Below are 27,317 nucleotides of genomic sequence, written 5' to 3' on the forward strand. Positions count from 1 at the left end.
CAGAAATGAGATTGTACAGGTTGAGAGTTCTAAGGGAAGGTTTGGGACTTCTAGGTGAACCTGAATTTGCAGCATAGACAGACTTGGAGAGGAGAGTGGGTGTTCCTGAAGAAACTGTTTGCTTTCCAGCTCTTGGGTGACTTGGCATCACAACTCTGCTATTAATTATTAATTCCTTACCTTTTCTGAAATTTGTAAGTCCATGCTGAAATCAGTCTTAATAAGACTTGTTCTTTTTCATTCATTTTTTGCTTACTGATTCATTCAATAATTAATTGCTTTCTACTGCCACACGGCTTCCTAGATAGTAAATAAACAATCTCATTTTTGCAATGCTTATTTATGTCTTTTGGAGAAGAATAGACAGAGGTTTCCTGAGGGAGAATACATAAACACAGTCTGTGGGATGGAATCTGTGTCTATCAACCCCACTTTCCCAGTGAAAGGACAGGTGGAAGACACTGACACAGGATCCTACAGGCCCAAAGCAGCAGACCTGGATTCTGTCTAGACTTTCCAAGCCTTCAAGGTCTTAGGTTTGTATCCTTCACCTCTGCTCTGCAGTAGTAAGCCCTTGGCAAGAATGGCAGAGTTGGAAATAGTCATGGGCCACAGTGTGAAGCTCTGTTGAGTCAGCTAATTTGGAGTGTTTTCAGAGCATCCAGTGGATTAAAGAAAGAAAAAGCAACAAATGAGCATTAGTTGTGACCTCTGCCTACCCTCAATCTTTGCAGGAAACCCTGTACTACAATGGAGAAATATTGCTCCTTATCTATGTTGGGAAGACACCGATGGAAGAAACAGTGGGAACTTAGCCTATTTTCTGTATTTTCTGGCTTTTCGCCTCTGTGTCATTGGCCACTCTAGCTTTTTGTGAAAGAGCTGTTTATGAGGAAACACTGCTTATTATAGGGAACAGTGTTTGGTTGTAGGAGTGGCTGGTGTTAAACTCTAGTTTAACAAACTTCTTAGATCTTTCATTTCTGCCCTCTGAGATATTATTTCTATATTGTCTTGGACCCCTAGGATGGATAAGGAGACTGCACAGTATTTATAAAATAAGAGGATTTCTGCCTTTGTCACAGAAAAGAAGCTGTATGCAATGAATTACTAGATGGCTAAGCTTCTCAGGAGTCCAAGAAACCTGTCTACAGTAGGAGGCACATTACCCAGTTTTCCCAATCCTTGGTTGGCTCACCTTTTCTCAATAGTACTTATTAATCATGCAAAATGTTATTAGTTAATAAAAAATGTTCTCAATTTCTACATTTGAAACATTTTAGGCCTTCTCTCTTTCTACTTTTCTATTATACTGCAGTAAATGTTTACTGACGTTCTGCTACAGAGGGAGATGGAGATAGAGAGCGATGCTCCACTGCAAGGAAAATTTCGAGGCTCTTAAAACATTTCAGGACATTCTTCAGTCAGCATTGGCCCTCCGAGGCCTACCTGGCCTGTCTTAGCAAACAAGAGAAGACTAATGAATATGAACACAAACTAGTACCTAAAAGAAAAACATGATTAAAGTCTAGGGAATTCAGGGTGTATTGTATAGGCTCACCAAGATTTAGTCTACCAATAACAGAGTTTTATATAGTTCAGTATGGCTGTCTCTCAAGTTGGCTGAAATCTTGATAAGTACATTGTGAGTTAGAAACAATTGTGTCAAAAATGTTTTTATTAAGCTCAACAATGACAAGTCAAGCCGTGTGGCAGAGTCCACCAGATACGATATGCTCATCCGTTTGAGGACATGTATATCAACTTACACTGGATCCCTGAGTCCCAGCGTTACACTTTTGGGTGTGTTTTTTTTTTTTTTTTCTGGTGTCCTTGTTTTACAGATAAATGTGACCTAGTAGAATCTTTCACATTTCTACAAGTTAAACCTATGCCCGTGTCTTTCTTCTTTCTGCCTGCCTTCCTCCTCGCTCATTCTGGCCATGCTCTCCTTTGGATGAGATGTCTTTATGTGAAAGTCATGGAGCTGTTAGAGCCAATGCGTCTGAATTCAAACCTGGGTCTGTCACTGCATAGTGTTCTTTTTGTTTAGTTTAGTTTTGTTTTTGTTTTTCAAGTCAGGGCTTCTCTGTGTAGCTTTGAGCCTTTTCTGGAACTCACTCTGTAGCCCAGGCGGGCCTCGAACTCAGAGAAATCCACCTGCCTCTGCCTCCTGAGTGCTGGGATTAAAGGCAAGCACATAAGGATTCTGCATATTTGCAGCTGGAGTCTCTTATGGCTTATTACGTCCCAGCCAAAAAGCCAGACATGCACCCCCATGCTCTCTCTCTGCACCTCTCACTGTCTCTGTCTCTGTCTCTCTCTCCTTCTCCTAATAAAGCTCTAAAAGGTACCACTGGGTTCTGTCATGACTGTGACCTTTCCACGTGGTAACCAGCACCAGAAACCAGCACCGTATACCCTTTCAATGCGCCACCACCGCCTGGCTTGCATAGTGTTCTTTCAGTGGTAGCATGGAACTATGCAAAGTTCCATATTACTGAAATAAAGTGGAGACAGTAATTAAGTGCCCAGTAATGGGCATATTCTAATACACCAGGAGATTAACATCAGAAGTAGATTTTGTTTAGCTGCACAGGAAACATTTGTCATCTGTTCTTATAGTCTACTGATGGGAGCCTCTTCTGACAAAAAAACAGAGGAGGAAAACCCTGTTCCTGCCATGTAACAGTCCTGTGGCCTTCAGGAGGAATGATGACTCTCCCTGAATGGTCATGGAAATAAAGGACTGTTTATTATTTCTTCCTAGACTGATTGTGGGAAATACATGCAAACTGCCTGGGATATGATAATTGCTTTAAGTAGGTGAGCTTTTTCCATAGCCATTCTTTCCTTCCTAGAGTACGTCTTGTTTGGTGGTCAGCAAATGCTAGTCTTACAAAAACGGATCTCTCTGCTTTCTAGAATAATTATTGGAACACCATCAGCTAAAGTAAAGTTTTTATTTTGGCTGCCAGAGGGCCACAATGCATCTTTAGGGTAAATGGGAACCAGAGAAATGGACCTGAGAGCCGAGCCGAGGTGTAACTCACTAGTCTTTCATTTTTTTTCATTTGGTTGCAGTATGAAGTCAAGGGCAGCACAGTGGTCAGTTATTGCCATGAGACCATGACCGGATGGGTCCACGATGTGCTGGGCCGGAACTGGGCTTGCTTTGCTGGTAAGAAGGTAGGAAGTCCTTCAGAGAAGGCGAATGTGAATGTGGCACACCTTGGAAGTCTCCAGGAAAAGTGAGTTGTGGCAAGGGACTTTGTTTTATGGTATGTACAATGTGAGTGTGTTCATTTGCAGACATTGTAATTTTGGCTTATGAGCTTAGCTGGGTTATATAAAACGGCCCTGGAAATAGATGCAGACTGATGGAATTGACAAAAAAAAAATAAGTGGTATCTTGACACATTTTGCACCCACATGGAACAGAGAATGCTTAAAAATAAAAACATGATCAAAGGGACAGAACTGCAAGTTACTAGTAAAGAAAAATCATTTCACTGCTGTGGTATAGTAACGTCTTGACTAATATATGGATATGATGATGCTACCATGAGGGTTCAGTTGGAACTCAACAAACTGTGAACAAAACAAACAACTGTAAGTAAAGTTCCTGGTATCTTCTGCGGTGTGTTATTTGCTCAGGCTGTCACGGAGAAGACTGGGTGGCCTAATGGAGAGTGTTGCTGTGAGTTTTGAAGTCTAGAACTTGGTTTTCTCCTCACTTGCTGCTGGCTCCTCCTCACAGTCTGCTCACTTGGCCTTCTTTGCTGTATCCATACTTTTCATCTCAGGACCCTCGGAAAGCTAGACCAGAGCCCATACCAGTGATCTCATTTAGCCTTTATGACCTCTTTAAAGACCTGTTTCCAAATCCAATCTCAGGCTGAGACATTGGAGGTAAGGGTTTTAAGCATGGCTTTTTATTTATTTATTTATCTGAGATTATAATGGAATTGCAATATTTTTCCCTCCCCTTTCCAAGGGATAAAATTCAGCCTATAAAATGCAGTTTCTATTTTCGTTCAGGTGTCTGCTAACAAACAACAATTTTCAGACATGATTAGTTTTGCAAGAGGGAGATCAAGTATTATTTCCTTTCCCATTTGGTTTAGCTGCAAAAGCCACTGGAAGTACACATGAACCAAACATTCAAAGCCAAGTGACCTCGGTGAGGAACGCCTGCAGCAGAGAGGTAATGGAAGATTTGACTGGAGAGATGACTTACTCTTATCGCTCAGAGGACTAAACCAAAATGGAAACTGATCCAACTCTCCTTTTGAGTTCAATGTTTAAGTAGATTTATGTTGCGTGGTTCTTTTCTTCCTTTTTTTTTTTTTTTTTTTGTTATAAACCTTTTTTAGATTTTTTCATTATTTTTACATGTGTATTGGTGTTTTTCCTGCATTTATATCAGTGTACCACATACATGCCTGATGCCCCTGGAGGCCGGAAGAAAACATTGGATCCCCTAAAGCTGGAGTTACAAATGATTGTGTGTTGCCATGTGGGTGCTGGGGATCGAACCCAGGTCTTCTGGAAAAGCAGTCTGTGCTCTTAACCACTGCACCAGCTCTCCAGCTCCTATGGCATGGTTCTTTAGCATCATAGTCTCCTATAAGCTGTTCACCTTGTATCCTTTCTGGTGTGCTATGTACTGGTAGGCCTGATTCGATCTTTCAAAAACATTGCGCTATTTAGTGAAGATTCTCCCCTGCAATGCCTTATACTTAAATAGACATTTGAGATCAAATAACTTTAGGATCTCTTTCAGCTCTTAGTGATCTGTTACCTAATACTGGATACATTATTATCTTTTATTTATATCTATTCTTTCAGAATTATGTACATGTACATAGTGTGTTTTTCTCAGATCTACCCACCATTCATCCACTCCAACTTCTTCCAGACCAACTTCCCATGGTCCTTTCATATTTCATATCCATTTCTTTTTTTTGTTCCATTATAACTCACTGAGTCCAATTTGAGCTGCTTGTATGCACATAGGCTGGGCAACTTTTCTGAGGCCACACCCATGAAGAAAATTGACCCTCCTCCCCCTCCAGCCATCAGCTGCCTTTAGCTCCTCAGTTAAGGGTGTGGTCTCATGAGTCCCACCCCATCTATACTGGAATGTTGACTGACTTGATCTTTTTTTAAATCTCCTTGACCTGTAAGCACCCTGTCATTACTCTAATGCATATATCAGTATGTAAAGCTCTCCTAGCTATTTATGATTAAGCAAGAAAAGTAGGAAGCAATGCTTCTCAAAAATTTAATAGTCTGGGAAAACCAGAAAATTTGGTAGACAGTATTTTAAAATATTTCACATACATTTTCAAATTTACTCTTTCTCTAAAGAAATAAAACAAAAAAACCTTCTGTAGCTTCTTTTTACTGTTGGATTAAGGTCAGAAATAAGGCTGGAGCAGCTTCGTAGCTTATCTAATAAAGTTTCCTCTGCTGTCACACTGTGCAGCAAGTGGAAAGAACTTTGATAAAATGGTTATCAGCATGGGTGCACTTTTTTTTTTTTCTTTGCAGTGTTCTCTGTTTCCTTGATTCTATCAAAATACTCTCTTACAAATGTGAAATGAAATGTGACAGAAAAGTTTACAGAGTGCCTAAATTGGGTGTCGCTTGGGTTGGGCACATCTGATTTCATGTAATTGAATGTTGGTGAAAGTCTTGAACGTTGGGTTACATTTGCTCAAACCATAGAGTGTTTTAGTATGGGAGTAACAGCCGCTTATCGAATTGTCCATTGACACACAGGTTTGACAAATGTTGGAATTCAGTGAATAAGTAACATTAAAAAGACATGTGCTATGTTTTTTTACGTCTGTGGCCAAGCATTTCACACAAGGTAGACAAATGATTCTCATGTTAATGTTTCTATGAATCGCATGGGGAACTTATTTCAGATTCTGATTTCAAGGATCTGAGTTCAGTATTGTCCACATTGCTTCAGAGTTCTCAGTTATTGCTGCTGACCCCAGTTTTTAATATTAAGGGTATAAAACACCTGTATGGAATAATATTTAGGAGTGTGTATTTATAAAATGTGTACATTACATACACTTTTTGTTCTCCTCTCTAGTTCATATAACATATTATAAATACGCACTTTAAAAGGGCACATGTAGGGGCTGAGGATTGGATTGGTGGGTAGAGTACTTGCCTAGCATGCATGTAGCCCTGGATTCAGCACTCAGCGCTGCATAAACCATGTGTGATGCCTCCTGCCTATAATCCATCCCTTAGAAAGTGGAGACTTGGGGAGCAGGATGTACACAGTCACCTTTGGATATTTAATGATTTTGAGTTCAGAGCCTACCTCAAAAAGTAAATAAATAAATAAATAAACAAATAAATAAATAAATAAATGCAGCATGAAGAAAAGATAGTGTTTTTATGCCAACTACAAAAATAAATATGGCTTTATAAAGAATTTATATATATATATATGTGTGTGTGTGTATATATATATATATTTATATACTTTTTAAAAAATGGATTAATTCTGTATAAACTTTACCTTTTGAAAATTAATATACTGTAAATTCTCTTTATGTCACTAAATAATATACTATACATTTTCTTAGCATGAAATACAAATAAATAAAGTACCATTACATTAATAAATTCCTTACTTTAGAACATTGATCTAGATTGCTTCCAATCTATCACTAGTACATAAGTATTCTACTGAATATTGGTACCCATCCTGCTTGGTTAATGTGGACATAACAGCTTTCAGCTCTTTTCTGTTGCCAACTGTTCCTAAAAGATTACACCACTCCCCATCTTGACACTTAGTGTGAGTATCAGTTTTTTTGGAGAGTACTTTTACTGGAAAGACTAGATCTGAAACTATGTCCCTTTGTCAACAGATACTCCAGTAGGCTCTACAGTTATGACCACAGTTTCGTGAAGGCCATCAATAGTGTGCAGAAGTCTTGGACTGCAACCACATACAAGGAATATGAGAAACTGAGCCTAAGAGATCTGATCAGGAGAAGTGGTGGCCATAGCCAAAGGATCCCAAGGTAACACGTGTCACTACCTGTCACTAGTAAGAACTTCAGTACTGAAGGTCACCCTCATCCACTCAAGCCCCCCTGGATGGCCCATCTTTTAATTTATTGAGATTTTTATTTTCTTTTTTTCCTCCACCTTCCTTCATATTTGTTCACATTTGTCAAAGTCGTGTTTTGGGGTCTTTCCTGTGCTGTTGGTTTACATCCTATCTCATTCCTTTTATTCCTGTGTCTTGTCTTATCTCTTCTCCTTATTGTCATTTTTATCCATTCTTTGATATGTTGCCAGTTTCACTTCCCTGTCCCCAGCTACAGCTGTTACAGACCCCAATCAATCTAATGAGTAGACTCACCCTTGCTATCCCAGGTCATCTAACGAGGACCATAACTGTGTCTAGTACATGACTTGCTTTCAAAACAATGATAAACATTCTTGAGAATTTTAATTTCATTTTACCTCCATTTTATGCCACCACTGCAGCTCCCTCAGATATCTCTCAGCTGGCTAATAATAACTGTCAAGTTTGCCACTGAAAAATCTGAAAATCGAGGTGTTTTAAGGTTCAGGGAAAAAATAATAATTCTTATTTCTCAATCCACCTCCACCCCTTCCTTACCTCCGTCGCCACAGCTTTGCTGCGTTTGCCATCTCTTCTTTGGCTACCTCATCTTCCTGCCTTGGGAAATTATATATACTGTTCTGTATTTCTGTGAAAGAGAATGTGAGCAATCTGCATTCCCTTTCTAGAACTGAGGCTGGATCTAGGAGTGCATGTGTGGTTCCTTAGCATTTGTTAATCATCGGAGGCTATTCCTGGGATGCCAAACCTTTGTTCAGGAGAAGCCAACATGGCTAAAGACAAAGGAACTAGAGACCTATAGGGAACTTATGAGGTTGTTAAGATATTTGTGATGATTATTTTCTCTTAATATATGAAAATATTCCTCCATTCTCAGAACATTCAAAGATTAATTTCTGGATATTTGTAGTCTGTTTTTGTTGTTGTTGTTGTTGTTGTTTAAATAACTGAAATAAGCCACCAATGGTGCAGCTCTTTGAACCAGCTGAGATTAACTTTTTTGTTTATGGACTAATGAGTCAGATTCAATGGAAAATTTCAACTATGAGACACTGTGGACTTTTTCTAGTCCAACTAATGACAGCTATCCCATAATCTGCCCCTTTCTCAAAGACTGTTCTATGATATTTCTCAAAGCCTATTCTAGGGGCTTCTAGTGTATGAGCTGTTCTGGTTGGTGAAATTGGAACAAGGAATGTATTGTAGTATCCCCTTCTGGGATTCTCTAAGCAGAGTCCTAATGTGTCTGTGAAAACACGTTGAGACTTGTTTAACAGAAACTTGAAGCAGAGAAAATCAGCAGTAGAGGCAGGAGCTTGCTCTGTCTGAGAGTGTGAGCCTCAAACTAGTTTTGTCATGTGTTACATGCTGTGTTTTAGTGGGACCATTTATTCTCTTAGACTATGTTGACACATTAACCCTTGTTTTGTGAAAAGTTATCACCACTAGAGAGCCATAGAAAGTTTAAGATAAAGACGCAAGTCATATGGAGATGAAAATATTCAAGCAAATATGGAAGTCTGACTGCTTAATTTCCAGTAGAACTTCTATATGTAAGTTGATCCTGCTGTAAATATGTAGTTGTGTAGTAGAAAGTCTCAAATATTATTAAGCAGAGACTTAGGAATCCAGGGAACTGCTGCATTCACACTCACATGTTCACTTCTAAGCAACTCTCTGATACAGAGATTTCCCTGGATACCGACATTCATTCTGACACAGACATTGCCCCAGATTCCTAAAGCATTGTGGCCCAAGGCATTAAGACCACATGATGGCTGGTATCTGTAACGTGATTCTAGTTCTCATGTTAGTACCCTTAAACTTCTCCTTCTTTTTCTGTTTGTGCCCATATTACATTGCTTCCCAACTTTTGAGTTTCTTTAGCATGCATGTGTTATGGCTAAATGCTCTTCCTTATGGGGTGGAAGATGAAAGTTAGCAATTCAATGTAAAGTTTGTGCCAGGAAATCATTTCACACCGTCAGTATCTTATTTAATACTCATAGTGACATGTGTGATGGTGGTAGTAGTTACTATAGCTACCATTTATAAGTATGTCTTTATTTTTCAGTTGTTATTATTATTATTATTCAAATTTTTATAAAAATTCTTTACAATAAGTATATCTATCTTCTTAAGAATAAACAGTAGTTTGTGATATTAAAGTTCTTTGGAGAATGTCACATAGTAAGTGTGAAGCCATCACTACCTCTTTAGTCAAACACCAGTTAGTCCAGTGTTTTCTCTGGACCCTGTAATGAACACCTTTAACTTATATCTCCTTTCTTGACCAACATCTCCCAAAAGTAAGAGAATGTAACTGTTCAAGCATACTAAAAGTAGCTTTACTGTACAAGGAAAATGACTAGATCCTGAAAATCTGCAGTAACTGAAAGCTATGTGTGCAGCCGGGTTATGTAATTGACACATTGTGTAATGGCCACTCATGGGGCTAGTGCTCTTTGGACCTCAAAGAAGACACTAGCTACTCTGGTGGCTTAAATCTTGGAATCAGAGGTTGGAAGATTACCTTCTCAGGAAAGACTTTATGTTGGTATTAAATACATATTTCCATTCTAGACCTAAACCTGCCCCGATGACTGCTGAAGTACAGAAACAGATTTTAAATTTGCCAGAATCCTGGGACTGGAGAAATGTCCATGGTGTCAATTTTGTTAGCCCTGTTCGAAACCAAGGTAAAACTAACAAAAGACTGAGTTTCATCAAGTTATCTCAAGCCGTTGGTAATTGAATACTCATTGTGTATTAGGCTCTAAGATGGATTTAGGGATACAGGAAAGGGGTGGTCATGGTCTTTCTACTTTAGTATACAGATGGAGGCCAAGTGTGGTAGCATATGTCATGGATGCTGAGGAGGGAGGACTGCCAATTGGTAGATAGCCTGCACTGTAGAGTGTGATCCTGTATTAAAAAACAAAAATGTAGCCTTTGTATTCTTATTCCCTTCTTTTGCATAGATGACCAAATTCACTAAAAATAATCTTTTTAGCTGAGTTCAGCATTTCTCAATAGATTTCATTGGAGTGGTTAGTAGGAGTCATTTACCTGGCTGCTAGGAGACACTTTTTTGGGGAAGAAATAATTGTATGCAATGAAACTGGTCTTCTTTCCAGTGGAAGATAAACTGGTCTGTTGAATCTCTTCTGCTGTCTGCCCTTATGTTTCTCCCATCATGAGTGGTATAGGGACCTTTTTAATTCACTTTATATCAAAATATGGCTTCTGATGGAATGGATTAACTCAGCTTCCTAAGTTGTGAGTTGATTTAGCTTTGCAATTTTAAAACTTCCTTTAACTGCACATGATAACAGAAAACCTTACTTTCCTAAATTTTACTCAACCATTGCTCAGAAACTCATTAATACAGGTTATGTAACCAATCTGAAATGTTCCAAAACATAAAGCTTTCTGAAAAGTTTTGTGATGTTAAAATAAGTTTCAAAGTTTGTTAACATGTTAGATTGCAGATTTGGTAAATTAAGGACACTCAGCAGGTAAAAGAATGTACATGTTCAATTTGAAGATAATTTACTTGTTAGTTACGATGAAATATAGGACATCAACAATATCAAAACGGTTTTGTCTGTAGATGTTGCAAGTTTGCTAAAGGAGAATGACTAACTCTACATACACCCTAAAAATTTGAGGAAATATTCAAATTTTCAATATTTTTCAATGTAGCAAATAAATTATGCATAGTTTTTAATCAATGAAGATCATAATTACACATGTATGATTTTGAAAGATAAATTCTTCCTTTTTTCTACAAATATATTAACATTTTCCACATCTTACCATTAATTGCATGCACTTCAAGTTTCATCCTCATTGAAGGGGTTTTGAGTGTACAAAGTTTTGATCAAGTTTGGCTTCACCCAGTCCAAAAGACTTCATTTGATGTCCTTCATTTGATGTCAGGGGTGTTCTCCCTTAACTCCCTGAGGCTTACTGCCTCTAGAGAAGGGTTACATTCAGCAATCCTTTACCTTTGCCATTTCCTAAAGAGGAAAATGAATTAAAATGGCAAGTAATTGATCAACAAACTTTTTGACACATAAAAAAGGCCTTGTCCCCCAAATAAAAAGAGAATAGTTCATTCTGATATAAATATGTGACTATGGCCTGGGAACATGAATTCAGGTTTCTCTGAGTGACACATTCTATGGTAGGGGGACCATTCCATTTCAGACACAATATTTTATAGTCACAGAACAAGACCAAGTTATAAATGAGTGCATTTGCCAAATGTGTTGATAGGAGCATCACATAGGTGTGCTACAGCAAAGATGGCAACTCTTGACTGTGAAATTCAGGTGTTCTCTGGTAATGTTCTTGGCTTTGGGGTTAAGGGAAGTTAGTGGTTTGCTATTAACTTAGTTAATTCATGCATTCCAAAGAAGTTACCTTATAACCAAATATTAGGTCAGATTACAGCAGGAGTATGTAAATAATGGTTGGTGCCACTAATGAGAGCCCAAGAGATGGTGGACTCTCAAACAATTCCCTAGAATCATGAGTGTTCTAATCAGTCACTCAGCCTGAAGAGGATTGAAACTTACCTGACCAGCAAATAGATCCGGTGCTGGATAGTTTTGTGCCAACTTGACACAAACTAGAGTCTTTTCAAGAGGGAGCCTTAGTTGAAAAAAAAAAAGAAAATGCCTCCACCAGCTTGTGGGCAAGCCTGTAGGGCATTTTCTTGATTGATTATTGATGTGGGAGGGTCCAGATCACTGTGGGAGGTACCACCCATGAACTTGGTGGGCCTGGGTACTATAAGAAAAGCTGAGCAAGATGTAAAAAGCAAGCCAGTAAGCAGACCTCTTCAATGGCTTCTGCATTAGTTCCTGCCCTGATTTACCTTCCTAATAGACCATTTCCTGGAAGTTTAAGATGAAATAAACCCTTTCTTCCCCAAAATGCTTTTGGTTGTGGTGGTGTACCACAGGAGTAGAACCCTGAAAGAGAGTCTCTATGCCTACTTGAGGGATTACAGAAGTAAGGAATGTCCTGTGCTGACTTCATTATTGACAGCCTGGTGCATAGCAACTGGTAAATAATGTGAGCTGCTAATGCTTTGATGCTGCATCTCTCATTGCTTCTAGTAATTTATTCTATGTTTGGAAGCTTTTGTATATGTGCATGTGTAATGTATGCACATGTATGTGTGTGTATGGTTGAATTCACCTGTGTGTGTGGAGACCACAGGTTGCTGAGGGTGTCTTTCTCATCACACTTCACCTTATTGTTTGAAACACCATCTCTCAGCAACCCTGATGCTCACCATTTTGGCCAGCCTGTGGCCAGTTCTGTGGTTACAGAATTGTGTTGCCACACCCAGCTTTCTTGTGGGTCCTGGCAGTCTGAACTCAGGTTCTTGTGTTTGCATACCAAATGCTTTACCCACTAAGCCCCCTCTCTGTCCTCTAAGAAGCCCTTTAATAATAGCAGAGTATTTAAATATTAACAGCTCTCATCCCCAAGAGTGAGTTTAGAAGGCTGGACAAGCAAAACATCAAAGTACAACATGATAATCACATTAATAAGAGAATTGTGGAATTTTTTTTTTGGGGGGAGGGTAGTGTTTACCCACCATGTGTGAGATGAGACTGTAACACAGGGGGAAGAAATGAGACATTTTGAAGAAAGTTCTTTGACATTGCTTTCCTGGGAGATTGGTAAGAGCTCTTATGTCCCCAAATCCCCCGATTCTTTGTGTGCTGTAAATATGCTTTGTACCAATGGAGGGCAATTTCAAGACACACGTCATTTGTGGATTGATTACTTTCAGTCAGTCTCTTACCTGCTCTGTCACAGCAGGTGCTGGAGGGAAAAATCCACTTAGAAGATCCTCTTCTGCTTTGTGATATTTTTCTCATACTTCCGAGTGGCAAAGACACTTATTCTTTTCCCTTCCTATTAATTGAGACACTTTGAAATGTCCCATTTTCATAATACCAGTCTTCTATGTAATACAGAATTCCAAATCAGCCATAGTTAAAGGAGTCCACAACATCTCTTGAAAAATTATGAACAAATTAAAATGAATGAAAAAAGCAATATTGGAAAGACAAATGAAGTCTTCCATTTACACTTTAAAACAGCTCTAAAAAGACCTTCTACCTAGATTGCCTTTGAGGTGGAAGTGGGGAGAGGAGAGAGAAAGCTGAGTGAGATGGGTTCACTTCGTTTTCCACTCGGTCTGGCTGTCTCTGGGAGAACGAGAGTGGTTCCTTAGGGTCAATTAGGTACTGTGGAGGCTTTTCCTGGTGTTTGGAATCCGCTCTATTGAAGTCTTGGTTATAAATGTCCATTAGAGAAGGAAGGCAAGGCCCTTACATTGTTCGCTCCACCTAATCTATCTCTGCACTAAAATGAAAAGAACTGCCAGAGGCTAAGTGACTTGCTCTGGGTCACATGGCTAAGGAGGAACACAGCTAGAGAGGCGAGAACTGTGACTCTTCTGTGCTACTGCAGTGTGTTACCCACTGCGGGAGGATGCGCACTAGGTGGTCACCATGGTTTGTCTCTTTGTAGAAGTGCCGTCACAGGCAGAGCTTGTAGAAGTGGGGTCACATGCAGTGCTTTCTGAGAGACAGGCCCCTTCTTATTTATTGCTTTATAGTTGCCTTACATACTATGTTCCTTTTGGAATTAGACTGGATTTTTTGTTAGAAAGGAGGCAATAAATATCTTCCCAGAGAGCAAGTTGACAATCTTCCCAGAAAGTCAGGAACCTAAAGGAGATTTTCAGATTCCTGTGATTTCAAAACAAAGCATTTCTGGGTCACGAGCTGTTCTTGTGACCTGTCTCTCCTGTCTTAGTGGATGATCAGATAATGTGAGTTTAACGATTAATACTTACAGGCTTTATCTCCATGGCTGTTACAAGCTGGGGAAGCTGGATGGCTTATAGGACTTAGGTGTCTCCAGAGAGTAATAGTGACTTGGGTTATTTGGTCACACATCTATCTGTTCGTTGAGATCCCTTGTTTAAAGGAAGAGTCCCAAGGAAGTATTTTCTAGATGATTTGGAAACCGTAAAGTTGAAGTTAATCTTCTATGTAGTGATTATGTGACAAGGAAAGATAATCTGAAACAGACTTTAAAAAGAAAAAAAGCCAAATAAGAAAAAAAATATGTGATTTTCTTTGTAGTTCTGTGGATAATGTAAATAATAGACAGTCTCTCCCTTTACAGAGCTTATCCTCTATTCTTGAATAAACAAAATAGTGATTCAAAAGTACAGTGATTAAAAAACAATGCAAAGGTCACTAGCCCAGCATGAAGAGAAAATGAAGTACTAACATCTGCTATTGATTAGCACAGTGGTTCTCAACCTGCCTAGCACTGTAACCTTTAATACAGCTCCTCATGGTGTGGTGAGTCCCAACCATAAAATTATTTTCGTTGATACTTCATAACTGTAATTTTGCTACTGTTATGAATCATACTGTTACTACCCATGTTTTCCATTGGTGTTAGGCTACCACTGTGAAAGGGTTCTTGGATCCCCCCAAAGGAGGTACAACCCACAGGTTGAGAACCACTGGGTTAGCCGATGGTCTCAGGTCATTGCTGCAGTTTCTAGGCCTCAGTTCTCAAGTGAGTAGATTGTATAGTAGTGACTTCTAAGTCACCATTACAGCTGTTTATTTTCTCATCTTCATAATTTAGATGGTCCCTCAGCAGCAAGAGCAGTATGTAACATGAAGAAATATGAGACTTTAGAAGGGAGAATTTGTGGGAACATCAGACGTGACAGTAGTTAAGAAGAAATGAAGCTCTTGGTAGATTGGATTCAAGGCCTTGTGGCACTGTGACTTGTGTAAGGAAACTCACATTAGGACCCAAAGTTCTGCTTCCTCTAGAGCTTAGAATTAAGTGGTTGACAGTTTGCCTTGAATTTACTTCATTTCTGGGTTGCAAAAATGTGCCTTCTTGTTATCTCTTGACTCATTCTTTCCACAAACATTCACTAAGCTCCTTTCCGGTGTCACGTGGCAAGATAAAGAGCACTTGAGGAGATACCAAGTTTAGTGCGAGGAAAAACAAGCTAAGTATTTCAAACAGCATTTATGATGGTGGAGTTTGAACAGTGTCCTGGCTTTTCTTTGCCTCCAGGGGTTTCATAAATCATTACCTGAAGAAGGAAAAGCAGTATTCCTGCTAACATTTAAAAGCATAATAGTTTTCACAGGGCTTTTCTGTAAAGAATGTAGTTACCAAATTATTAATAATCAGATTTATTAAAGATATCTCTATATGTAAAATTAGTTAAATTGACTTCATAAATCTTTAGATTCATGGTGGAACTCTTAGTACTTTAAGAGTTTTGTGAAACTAATATAATAAATTGCATGATATACATCTTGTGCAGAACTGGTTTTATCTTGAATTTAGTATAGGCATATTTCCATGTAATCTTTGTAGCAATGGCGAAGATGAGAGAGGCTGTGTGACAACAGAAATATAAAGGTATATTCACTTGTTTAAAAATTATAACAAGAGGAAGTCCAGTTTTATAATATTTTGTTAAATTGCTATTTCTTTTGCCCATGTAATTTGAAGAAACACAGAAAAATAACATTGTTCATGTTCATTATCTTATAATACAGCTCTTCTCCTTTTCTTGCAATGGCAACTGTCTTCAAAGCAGATGCTTCTAATAAATTCATTTGGCCCTAACCAATAAGTTATGGAACATCTTTTACGGGACACTAATCCCACTCAAGAGGACTCTCCTCAACTCCTAGAACCAGAGCTTGGAATTTGAGCATGATTTTTATGTGAACTCAAACTTTCTAATGCATTAGAGTTTTTTTTTTTTTTTTTTTAAAGTTTAGCTCATATGTGCCCCATCATATTTTCCTCAGTCTGTTGGTGAACACTATTATAGACATCCAGTCTTTACTATCAAGAAATATCTCAGGTTTGGTGCTTGTGAACTGAGTCTTCTATATTGTACTAATATTTATGAAAAACTTTTATTATAAGTCCTATATTAAGGTGTTTCATTCACTCAGGTTTTCATGTTTCTTTGTAAAACTACAAATAAATAATATGCATTTTATATATATATATATATATATTTATATATAATTTTTTCTTCATCTACAGAATCTTGTGGAAGCTGCTACTCATTTGCCTCTATGGGTATGCTAGAAGCCAGAATCCGTATATTAACCAACAATACTCAGACCCCAATCCTGAGTCCTCAGGAGGTTGTATCTTGTAGCAAGTATGCCCAAGGTAAATGCTGTATGTCAGAGCTATGTTATAAGCTATTTGACTGCATGTCAGCAACCATCACTGGCAAAAGTAAAGGGGTAGCATAACAGAAAAGTACAGGGTCTATAGTCAGAGATCCCTGGTGGGAATCTGGCCCCGTCACTTATCAGTAGACAGTTTATCATGGAATCTATTACATCTTATAGCAAGATGTCAATATATCAAGTGAGTACTGCTTCTTCCAACATCACCTACATGTGCACAAAACTGTAAAAATCAGGCGCAGACCTTATTCAAAAGCAGAAAATGAGTATGAGCAAATTTTCTTAGGGAAATCCTACAGCTTTTAACCATGGCAGCTTTAGGTTCCAAGCGTGGTGTCTTCCTACAATCCAGTTTCTACTAAAGCTGTAGTATCTGTTTTTAAGAAAATTTAGCATTCTATACTTAGCCTTTCAGAACAGGCTATACAAAAGATTTAGATAGGATTTAGAAAGAAATGCTATTTAAAATACTTCCACTTTCAAGTTTTCTGATGCCAGCCTAGATGTGGCCACTGGGATGTTTCTAGGTCGCCAGTGAAACTGCTGGTGAATGACATCAGTGAGCCTTTCACATATGTATGAAATCCTACATACCATATTGTGAAGTCTAGGCACTGGAGGGTGTAGGATATCAAAACTATCCTTATGTTCATGAAGTTTACAATTAAGCAACAAAAACAAAAGTTAAATAATTATATTGATGAGAGGTACAAGGCTATTGATATGTGTCATAGGTCTAGGGTAAAGATGGAGATTGGAGATTTGCTTGAGAAGGAGTATGTGTATACGTCTCTGTGTGTGTGTGTAGCTATATGGCAATGACAGTACCTACTAAAGTGATTGTTTTTATGTAAAATAACTAAACATTGAGGCATGGTGCTCTCATCATCTACATTTTACAGATGAGAAAGCAGAGGTGCAGAGATGTTAAATGGTTCACAGACTTTTGGGGTTGAACCTATTTGGTTTCAGAGCCTCCATCACTCAACCACTATGCTAGAGTAGCTCTATTCTTTACTAAGTGTTAAATAAATGACTATTGAAGACATATGGTTGGGGGGACTATTAGATGAGTGGCCAAGAAAGGAAGAATGAAATTATGTTTAAATTCAGGAAAACTTCCAGAGAACAGAGAAGAACAAAGCAAGGCCTAGCAGAAGTGTAATAACCATGTGTGTTTTCATCCTTAGGTTGTGATGGTGGGTTCCCATACCTCATTGCAGGAAAGTATGCCCAAGATTTTGGGGTGGTGGAAGAAAACTGCTTCCCCTACACAGCCACAGATGCTCCATGCAAACCAAAGGACAACTGCCTCCGCTACTATACTTCTGAGTACTACTACGTGGGTGGTTTCTATGGTGGCTGCAATGAAGCCCTAATGAAGCTTGAGCTGGTCCAACACGGGCCCATGGCAGTTGCCTTTGAAGTCCATGATGACTTCCTGCACTACCACAGTGGAGTCTATCACCACACCGGGCTGAGAGACCCTTTCAACCCCTTTGAGCTGACAAATCATGCTGTTCTGCTTGTGGGCTATGGACGCGATCCAGACACTGGTCTAGACTACTGGATTGTAAAGAACAGCTGGGGCATTCAGTGGGGTGAAAGTGGCTACTTCCGGATCCGCAGAGGAACTGATGAGTGTGCAATTGAGAGCATAGCAGTGGCTGCCACACCGATTCCTAAATTGTAGGGTGTAGCTCCCAGGCTTTCATATGGGTCTTCACTGTTCCTAAAGATTTGGTCACAGGCTTGAGACTTCTACGAGAGCAATTTCAGAAGCATACCACTAGGTTTCTACGAAGATGTTCACCTTTGAATTTAAAACTACTCTTGTTTGTTTTAGTATTCTCTCTACCAACCACTGAACTACTTTTTAAACGACTTGATTAAGTAAGACTTTTGTGAGCAATGGTTAAGTTGTCAAATAATGATTTTTGCTGGTCATCTACAATACCACCAGATGTTTCATTAAAAACAAAAAAAAATCCATGTAAAAGTGCAGGTTTGTTTTTAAAATGACAAAATCACATGAAAACATGACAACGATAGTTAATTTTTTTTCAAGGACTATTAAATAAATTTTCTTTCAGTCAGTCCTATGGAATTTCTGTGTGTTTAAGAGAATTTTTTTCACTGACTTTTAGAAGCATTTATGTCCCATGGAAGTATTTCTTGAAGGAGGAAAGACATTGAAAATATTTCATGTAGAGAACAAGCTGGGGAGCAGGGAAGGTGGGTCAGCTGCAAAAGTGCTTGCTGTGCCTGCATGAGAGCCTGAGCTCAGTCTGCAGGATCCATGTCAGAAAAACAAGCCAGATATGCTGACACACTTGTAAACCCAGCACGGGGGAGGCAGAAACAGGCGGATCCCTGGAGTTCACTGGTCAGCCAGTACAGTTAAGTGGACAAGTTCCAGGTCACTGAATGACCTATGTCAAAATGGAGTTAGACAGTGTTCCTGAGAAGCTACAGTCAAGGTTGAACTCTCACCTCTGGCTTCTGCACATTCTTGTGTTTCTGCACACAAGTGAACACACACATAAGTAAAAATAAAGCAAAACATAAACCTTTAAACTTATGACAAGGAGTATCTTTTGAGGATACCCAGTGAACCCTAAAAATCCATGCAGGAAATAACGAAGGTGTTTTGATAATCTCTGCATGTTTAAACTATTTCTGTGCTGTGTCTTCTACATTTGGAAATGTTGGTGGGCCTTTTCTGGTGAATAAGAGTAGCTTAATGACTGAAATATTAACTGTTTAGATTTGAGTAGCCTTTGTGGCCTCTGTGGATGTTCCACAATGATGTGAAATTGCTATGCTAAGTAAACAGTTGGTATCTATTGAGAGTAATGTGACAGGAAAATTAGGCAATTGGAGCTCTACAGCAACGTCACAAAACTGAAGCATTTGGAGATTCAAAAAGACCACAGTAGTCCTGACACCTAAGCTCCTTACACAGATGGAGACTAATTTAGACAAAAGGCAAGAGGCATACTGAGTCTTGCAGCTAATACAGTCATGGCTCCACTCCAGAGCACCTTAGAGCACCACCAGTGTCTAATCACCTGGGATGTTACCTGCATATGCAGCTTATCTTGGCATTCTGAGTCCTAAGACTTTTATTGTTAAACCTATTATTTGTTTTGAGACAGGGTCTCTGTATATAGTCCTGGCTGGCATGGAGCTTGCTATATAGACCTTAAACTCACAGTGATCTGCCTGCCTCTGCCACCCAGGTATCATTTTTTTTTTTTTTTAAATTTCAGTTGACTAAAATGACATTTTCTCTACCCTTGAAGAAAAATAACAATGGAAACATGCACTGTGGATTCACCTTTTGTTACTTATGTTGTTGAGGTTTTTTGTTTGTTGGGTATTTGGTGTTTTAGACAGAGCCTAGCTTTTGACATATAATCTTGACTGTGCCTTCTGTGTCCCAGGATTGCAGATTTTCTTTACCAAGCCCAGCTGTACATGTTTAAGCTTCCTGAACTTCCTAGAGTTTGCTAAAGGTCTTTGACATTCTCATGCTGATAAGGAAGCAGATATTCTGCCATAGGTAACTTAGACCATTACTTTGTAGGCCTCCAACAAGACACACAGTTTTTGAAATTGTTACCAAATATAATTTTATTCTTCGATAATGCCTTGCCTCTCTCCTTTGTGAGGGCTGTGTGAAGTCTAAAGTATAATTGCTGACATTCATTAAATACTTCAGGAAATTTTAGAAGGCATATTATAGATTTGAATTTAACTGGCTATGGGCACTACCTCTTACAGTCATGCTGAGTTAAGAGCAATGATTTGAAGAGATCCTAACTTTTCAGGCAACCAGAGGAAGAATCAAGAACAAGAACTCAAATACTTGTACAAGTATTCTGTAATCAAAGTTAAGATTAATCTATACTGGAGGCAGGGAGAGCAGCTTTTCCTATAAGGCAGAAAGCATCTCCCTCTATTTTGGTTGATGGAATTCAGCAAAGACAGCTCTTAAGTGGCATACCATCCTTCCAGACTGCTGAGCCATGCAGCAAAGAAGGTTCATTGTACATTCTTTGTCTATAGTAGCACTTTGTCATAGTTTGCAGGCACTGGGCTCTGGAAAAGCCAGACTGAGGTCTCTGGTAAACCTTCCTAAACACATGCCCAGAAAATCCACAGAAGATGGCCGTGGGACAAAGGGGAAAAAAAATTGAAATGGGCTTTGTAATTCTGGCACAGCCCTGAGCCATAATGTCCAGAATCTTCCTGGTTCTGGCTGACAATTTGCTAAATCCTGGGAAGTTTCCTTACCTTGTCTATACATTAGTTTTTGCATCTGTGAATTGGATAATTCTTTTTAAAATTTTTTCATTTATTTATTTATTTTTTTCATTTTACGTACCAACCGCAGTTCCACCTCCCATCCCTCCTCCTGCTCTTTTCCGCCTCCCTCTCCTCCTCTGACCCATCCCCCCCATCCACTCCTCCAAAAGGGTAAGGCCTCCCATGGGGAGTCAACAAAGCCTGGTACATTCAGCTGAGGCAGGACCAAGCCCCTGCCCTCTACATGAAGGCTGAGCAAGGCATCCTATCATAGGGAGTGGGCTCCAAAAAGGCAGCTCATGCACCAGGGATAGATCCTGATCCTACTTCCAGGAGCCCCTCAAACAGACCAAGCTACACAGCTATTTCTTACTGGCAGAGGGACCATGTAGGCTCCACAGCTGTTAGTCTAGGTATAGAGTTTGTGAGTTCCCGCGAGCTTGGTTCAGTTGTCTCTGTAGATTTTTCCCATCATGAACTTGATGCCCCTTGCTCATATAATCCCTCCTTACTCCAGGAGCTCAGCCTGGTGCATGGTTGTGGATCTCTGTATCTGCTTCCATCAGCTACTGGATAAAGGTTTTATGATGACCATTAGGGTATTCACCAATCTGATTACCGGAGTAGGCCAGTTCAGGCACCCTCTCCACTATTGCTAATAGTCTTAGCTGGGGTCATCCTTGTGGATTCCTGGTAATTTCTCTAGCACAAGGTTTCTCCCTAGCCCTGTAATGGCTCCCTTTATCAAGATATCTCTTTCATTGCTCTCCCACTCTATCCCTCCCTGTAGTAGGAATCTTAAAGGTACTTGTTAATAAAAACAAACCCGAGGCTAGTTATTGGGGTGAATGCTGGAAGATCAGAGAAGCAGAAAAAGCCACAGCTATCTCACCTTACTAGTTCCTCAGGTGATCCTTGTTCCTCAGGCTGGAAGCTTCTGAGTCCTCCTCCACATGAATCTCAGCTGAACTGTGTTGCTCCAAAGCCTGAATGCTTAACCAACCAAATGCTTAACTAACTACATGCTTTTCTCACTACATGGTTTTTCTCCTTTAATTCCTGGTCCTCACGCCTTATATACTTTTCTCTTTCTGCCCCCACTCCCTGGGATTAAAGGTGGGTTTCTGGGATTAAAGGCGTGGGTCACCATGCTTAGCTGTTTCTAAAGTGGCCTTGAACACACAGAGATCCACCTGGCTCTGCCTCCCAAGTACTGGGATTAAAGGCATGCACCACCACCACCGCCCAACTTCTGCTATGGCTTACTCTTCTCAATTTCTAGCCACCATTTTTGGCTTTGTTCTAGTGGCTGTCTGTTCTCTGACCCCAGATATGTTTATTTCGGGGAACACACAATATTTCAGGGAACACAATATCCACCACACCTCCCCCTGCTCAAGGATCCTTTTCCTTCATGTTCTCATCCCCTCCCCCTCTACCATCCCCCCATCTCTGCTCCCAGTTTACCCAGAAGCTCTCATCTATTTCCCCTTCCCAGGGTGATCCATGCCTCCCTCTTAGGGTCCTCCTTGTTACCTAGAGCTGTGGGTTGTAGTTTGGTAATCCTTTACATCTAGTATCTACTTATGAGTGAGCACATTCCATGTTTGTCTTTCTGAGTTTGGGTTACCTCACTCAGGATGATATTCTTCATTTTACTTTTTATTCTTAATACATTTTAATTACATAGATTACACCACTTTTCTCTTTTCTTACCTCCAGCCCCTCCCAATTCTTTCCCACCTCCTCCTCCCATGCTCCCTGTTCTCAAATTGATAGCCCCATTTTCTTTGATCATTACTGTTACATATGTATGCATAATATATAAATACAACTTGAGTTCATTTTTGTTGTCTCTGTGTATATGGTTTGGGGCTAACCACGTTGTATTGGATAACCAGTTTTGAGTCTCAACCCTGAGAGAGGTTAATTCTCCTTCTCTCAACAGTCATTAGTTACCTGTAGTTCTTTGTCTAGAGGCGGGACCCTTTGAGTGAGATTGAGATTTCCCTAATTCTGGGTTGGCATGTCTTTTGATATTGCCATTGTTCAGTCTTGTTTCTGCACACATTGCTATGACAGACTTTCACAGCTGTCTCCTGTCTTTCCACCCACTCCTGTGCATGTTCCCTGAGAGAGATGCCTGAAAAGTGATGATTGTTACTGTGAGTTCTTTACTTCTAGGGTCTTATCCTCGGGCATAGAAAGGTGTCCATTTGCCTTTTAAATTGGACTCCTGTGGTGGCACATGCCCTTACTCCCAGCACTCCCAAGGCAAAGGCAGGCAGATTCTGTGAGTCCGAGGCCAGCCTGGTCTTCACTGGCCAGCTAAGGTTATATAGTGAGACCCTCACTCAAAAAATAACCCAATAAACAATGAATTAATTAAAATTAGACTTGCTACTTTGCTACTTAAATCCTTGCCCTTTCACCTATGACCGTTTCACTTAAGTAGGGGAGTTAACGTAGACATAAATAATTCAGTTTTCTGGATACCCAAAGTTGCTTGTGGAACTCTGTCTGACCTCTCACCACTGAACTCAGGAACTGAGTCAGATTTGATTGCAAGAGAAATAGGTACCTGCTTCAGACAGAACTCTGAAGATCAAATACCTTCTTTAGTATACACAAAATGTCCAAGAGAATCTTGGGCATTCAGTAAGGGCTGTGTAATTATTAGTTATTGTTCAAGCTGTCTTTGTATAAACTGAACTTTTAAATAATTTGCCTTGGGGAACAGCTAAGATGTATTCTATAAACAAAAGAATTTTATGAGAGAGTTTATGTAATTCTTTTAATTACTTATTTATTTATTTTTATTTTTCTCCCTTCCTTTCCCTCCTCCTAATCCACCATCTCTCCCAGATTCACTGCTCCTCCGTTATCCTTCAGAAAAGAGCAGGCCTCCCAGTGATATCAACTGAACTTGGCATAACAAGATGCAAAAAGACTAGGCATATACCCTCATATCAAGGCTGGATAAGGCAACCCAGTAGGAGGATATAGGTCCAATGAGCAGGCAAAAGCGTCAGAGATATCCCTACCCCTATTGTTAAGAGTCTAACAAAAATGCCAAGCTTTAGAACCACAGCATGTATGCAGAGAGTTGGGGCAGAGCCAGGCAGGTTGTGTGGTTGTTACTTCAGTCTCTCTTAGCTTCTATGGGTGCTGCTCAGTTGATTCTGTGGGTCATGTTCTCTGGTGTCCTCAACACGTCTGGCTCCCACAGTCCTTTCTCTCCCTCTTCTGAGTTCCCCAAGCTCCATCGAATGTTTTGGTGTGAGTCTTTGTATTTGCAACCATCAACTGCTGACAGAAGCCTCTCTGTTGACTATTGGACCAGGCACCAATCCTATGAATACAGAAGAATATCATAAGGAATTATTTCATTTACTTTTTTGTTTGTTTGTTTTGACAGTCATGCTCGGTTCTACCCTTGGTCTCTGAGCCGTGATTCCTGAATCCAGGCCATGTAGGCAGTGTTGGACATGGGCTCCCTCTCATGGTGTGGGTCTCAAGTTAGACTAGACATTAGTTGGGCACTCCACAAGCTCTGAGCCACCATTGCCCTAGCACATTTTGCAGGCAGGGCAGGTTGAAGGTCATGTGTTTTATGGTTTGGTTGGTGTCCCCAGACCACCATTGGAAGCCTAGCCTGGCTATAGAAGATGGCTAGTGCAGGCTCCAAATAGTCTCCATTACTAGGAGTACTCACTAGGGTCAACCTCATAGGTTCTGGAAGTTTCTACTGCACTAGGTTTCTATATTGCTCCCTAAATGTATGCCTATTTCAGTCTTCTCTCCTTATACTTTCTACCTCTGTCCCCCCCCCAGATTATCCCTCTTCTTCCCATTCCCACCCACCCCCAGTCCACCCACAAAAATCTATTCTATTTTTCCTTCCCAAGGAGATCCATGAATTCCCTCTAGTCCTCTTCTCTTTACCTAACTTCTCTGGATCTGTTGATTGTACTATGATTATCCTTTATTTAACAGTTAGTATCCACTTACAATTGAATACATCTCATGTTTGTCTTTTTGGGTCTGAGTTGCCTCACTCAGGATGATTTTTTTCTAGTTCCATCCATTTGCCTGCAAATTTTATGATGCCATTTTTTTTTTCTAACAGTTGAGTAATACTCCATTGTGTAAATACACCACATTTTCTTTATCCATTCTTTGGTTGAGGAACATCTAAGCTGTTTCCAGTTTCTGGCTATTATGAATAACACTGCTATGAACATAATTGAACAAATGTCCTTATGGTAGGATGGAACTATCTTTTGGGTATATGCCCAACAGAGGTATAGCTGGATATGAGGTATATGAATTCCTAATTTTCTGAGGAACTGTAATATTGATTTCCATAGTGGCTGTCTGAGTTTGCACTCCCACTAGCAGTGGAGGAGTGTTCCCCTTGCCCAACACCCTTGCCAGCATGAGCTGTCACTTGTGGTTTTGATCTTAGCCATTCTGCCAGGTCTAAGAGAGATTCTCACAGTAGTTGTGATTTGCATTTCTTTGATGGCTAAGAATGTTAAATATTTCTTTAAGTATTTCTCAGCCATTTGAGATTTCTGTGTTGAAAATTCTCCTTTTAGATCTGTACCCCATTTTTTAATTGAATTGTTTGGTTTGTTGATTTCTAGTTTCTTGACTTCTCTATATATTTTAGATATTGATCCTTTGTTGGATATGAAGTTGGTGAAAATCTTTTGCTGTTCTGTAAGCTACCATCCTGTTCTATTGATAGTGTCATTTGCCTTACCAAGAAATATTGTACTTTTATGAGATCCCATTTATTAATTGTTGATCTTAGTGCCTGCACTGTTGGTGTTCTGTTTAGGAATATGTCTCCAGTGCCAATGCATTCAAGGTTATTCCCCACTTTCTCTTCTATCAGGTTCATTTTATCTGGTTTTATGTTGAGGTCTTTAATCCACTTGGACTTGAGTTTTGTGCAGAGAAATAAATATGGATTTATTTTCATTCTTCTACCTGCCGACATCCAGTTTGACCAGCACTATTTGTTGAAGATGCTTTTTTTCCCAGTATGTATTTTTGGCTTCTTAATAAAAAAAAAAAATCAGGTTTCTATAGATTTGTATATTTCTGTCTGGGTCTTTGATTCAATTCCATTGATCAACCTATTTGTTTTTATGTGAATACCATGTGGTCTTTATTACTATAGCTCCATAATACAGTTTGAAATCAGGGATGGTGATACCTTCAGAAGTTCTTTTGTTATTCAGTATTGTTTTAGCTATCCTAGTTTTTTATTTTTCATAAGAAATTGAGAATTGTCCTTTTAAGATCGTTAAAGAATTGTGTTGGATTTTGATGATGATTGCATTGAATCTTTACGTTGCTTTTGGTATGCTAATCTTACCAATCTGAGGGTATGGTAAATCTTTCCATCTTCTCATATCTTCTTCAATTTCTTTCTTCAAAGACTTGAAGTTTTTGTGTTACAAGTCTTTCACTTGCTTGGCTAGGGTTATCCCAAGATATTTTATATTGTTTGTGAATATTGTTTCTCTGATTTCTTTCTCTGTCTGTTTGTTATTTTTATATAGGAGGGTTACTAATTGTTTTGAGTTAATCTTGTATCTGGCCACATTGCTGAAGGTATTTATCAGCTGTAGGATTTCCATGGTAGAATTTTTGGGGTCGCTTACATATATTATCATATTGTATGCAAATAATGGCACTTTTACTTCTTCCTTTGCAATTTGTATCCTCTTGATCTCCTTCAGTTGCTCTAGCTAGAACTTCAAGTTCAATATATTTAATAGATATGGATAGACTGCACAGCCTTGCCTTGTACCTGATTCTAATGGAATAGCTTTGAGTTTCTCTCTATTTAATTTGATGTTGGCTATTGACTTGCTGCATATTGTCTTTATTATATTTAGCTATTTCCCTTGTATCCTCATTTGGTCCAAGACTTTTGTCATGAAGGGATGTTGGATATTGTCAAAGGCTTTTGCTATATCTAATGAGATGATCACGTGTGTATTTTTTCTTTTAGTTTGTTTACATAGTGGATTACATTGACAGATTTTTATATATTGAACATCCCTGCATCCCTAGGATGAAGACTACTTGATCATGATAGATGTTCTTTTTAAAAATGTGTTCTTGGATTTGGCTTGCAAATATTTTATTGGGTATATTTGCATCTATATTTATAAAGGAAATTGGTCTGTAATTCACTTTCTTTGGAGAGTTTTTGAGTGGTTTAGGTATTCAGGATGACTGTAGTCTCACAAAATGAATTTAGCAAAGTTCCTTCTATTTCTATTCTGTGGAATAATTTGAGGAATATTGACATTAACTCTTCGTGAACACCCTAGGCTATTTTAGGGGAGGTGGAGGAGTGGGGGTGTTGGTGTTAGAATTTTAATGATTGCTTCTATTCCTTGGGGTTATAAGTTTGTTTAAGTTGTTTGCCTGATCTTGATTTAACTTTGGTAAGGGCTATCTATTGAAAAAATTATCTGTTTCTTATAGATTTTCTAATTTTGTTGAGTATAGGTTTTTAAAATATGGCCAAATGATTCTATAATTTTCCT

At 39.2% G+C, this 27,317-nt stretch overlaps 1 protein-coding gene across 1 annotated transcript in view; it reads left to right on the forward strand.

Annotated features, from left to right (window-relative positions):
• Ctsc (cathepsin C) overlaps window positions 1–18,524 on the forward strand; it is a 33,438-nt gene extending 14,914 nt beyond the window's left edge. Inside the window, exons 3-7 of the mRNA XM_036208843.1 lie at window positions 3,085–3,251; window positions 6,906–7,061; window positions 9,716–9,831; window positions 16,277–16,408; window positions 17,622–18,524. Of these exons, the coding sequence (XP_036064736.1) occupies window positions 3,085–3,251; window positions 6,906–7,061; window positions 9,716–9,831; window positions 16,277–16,408; window positions 17,622–18,124 (1,074 nt within the window). The 3' untranslated portion in view covers window positions 18,125–18,524. The remainder of the gene's footprint in view (window positions 1–3,084; window positions 3,252–6,905; window positions 7,062–9,715; window positions 9,832–16,276; window positions 16,409–17,621) is intronic.
• The last annotated feature ends 8,793 nt before the right edge of the window (window positions 18,525–27,317 follow it).

The sequence above is a fragment of the Onychomys torridus genome, chromosome 1, assembly GCF_903995425.1.
Source record: "Onychomys torridus chromosome 1, mOncTor1.1, whole genome shotgun sequence".
In the NCBI taxonomy this organism is placed as follows: domain Eukaryota; kingdom Metazoa; phylum Chordata; class Mammalia; order Rodentia; family Cricetidae; genus Onychomys; species Onychomys torridus.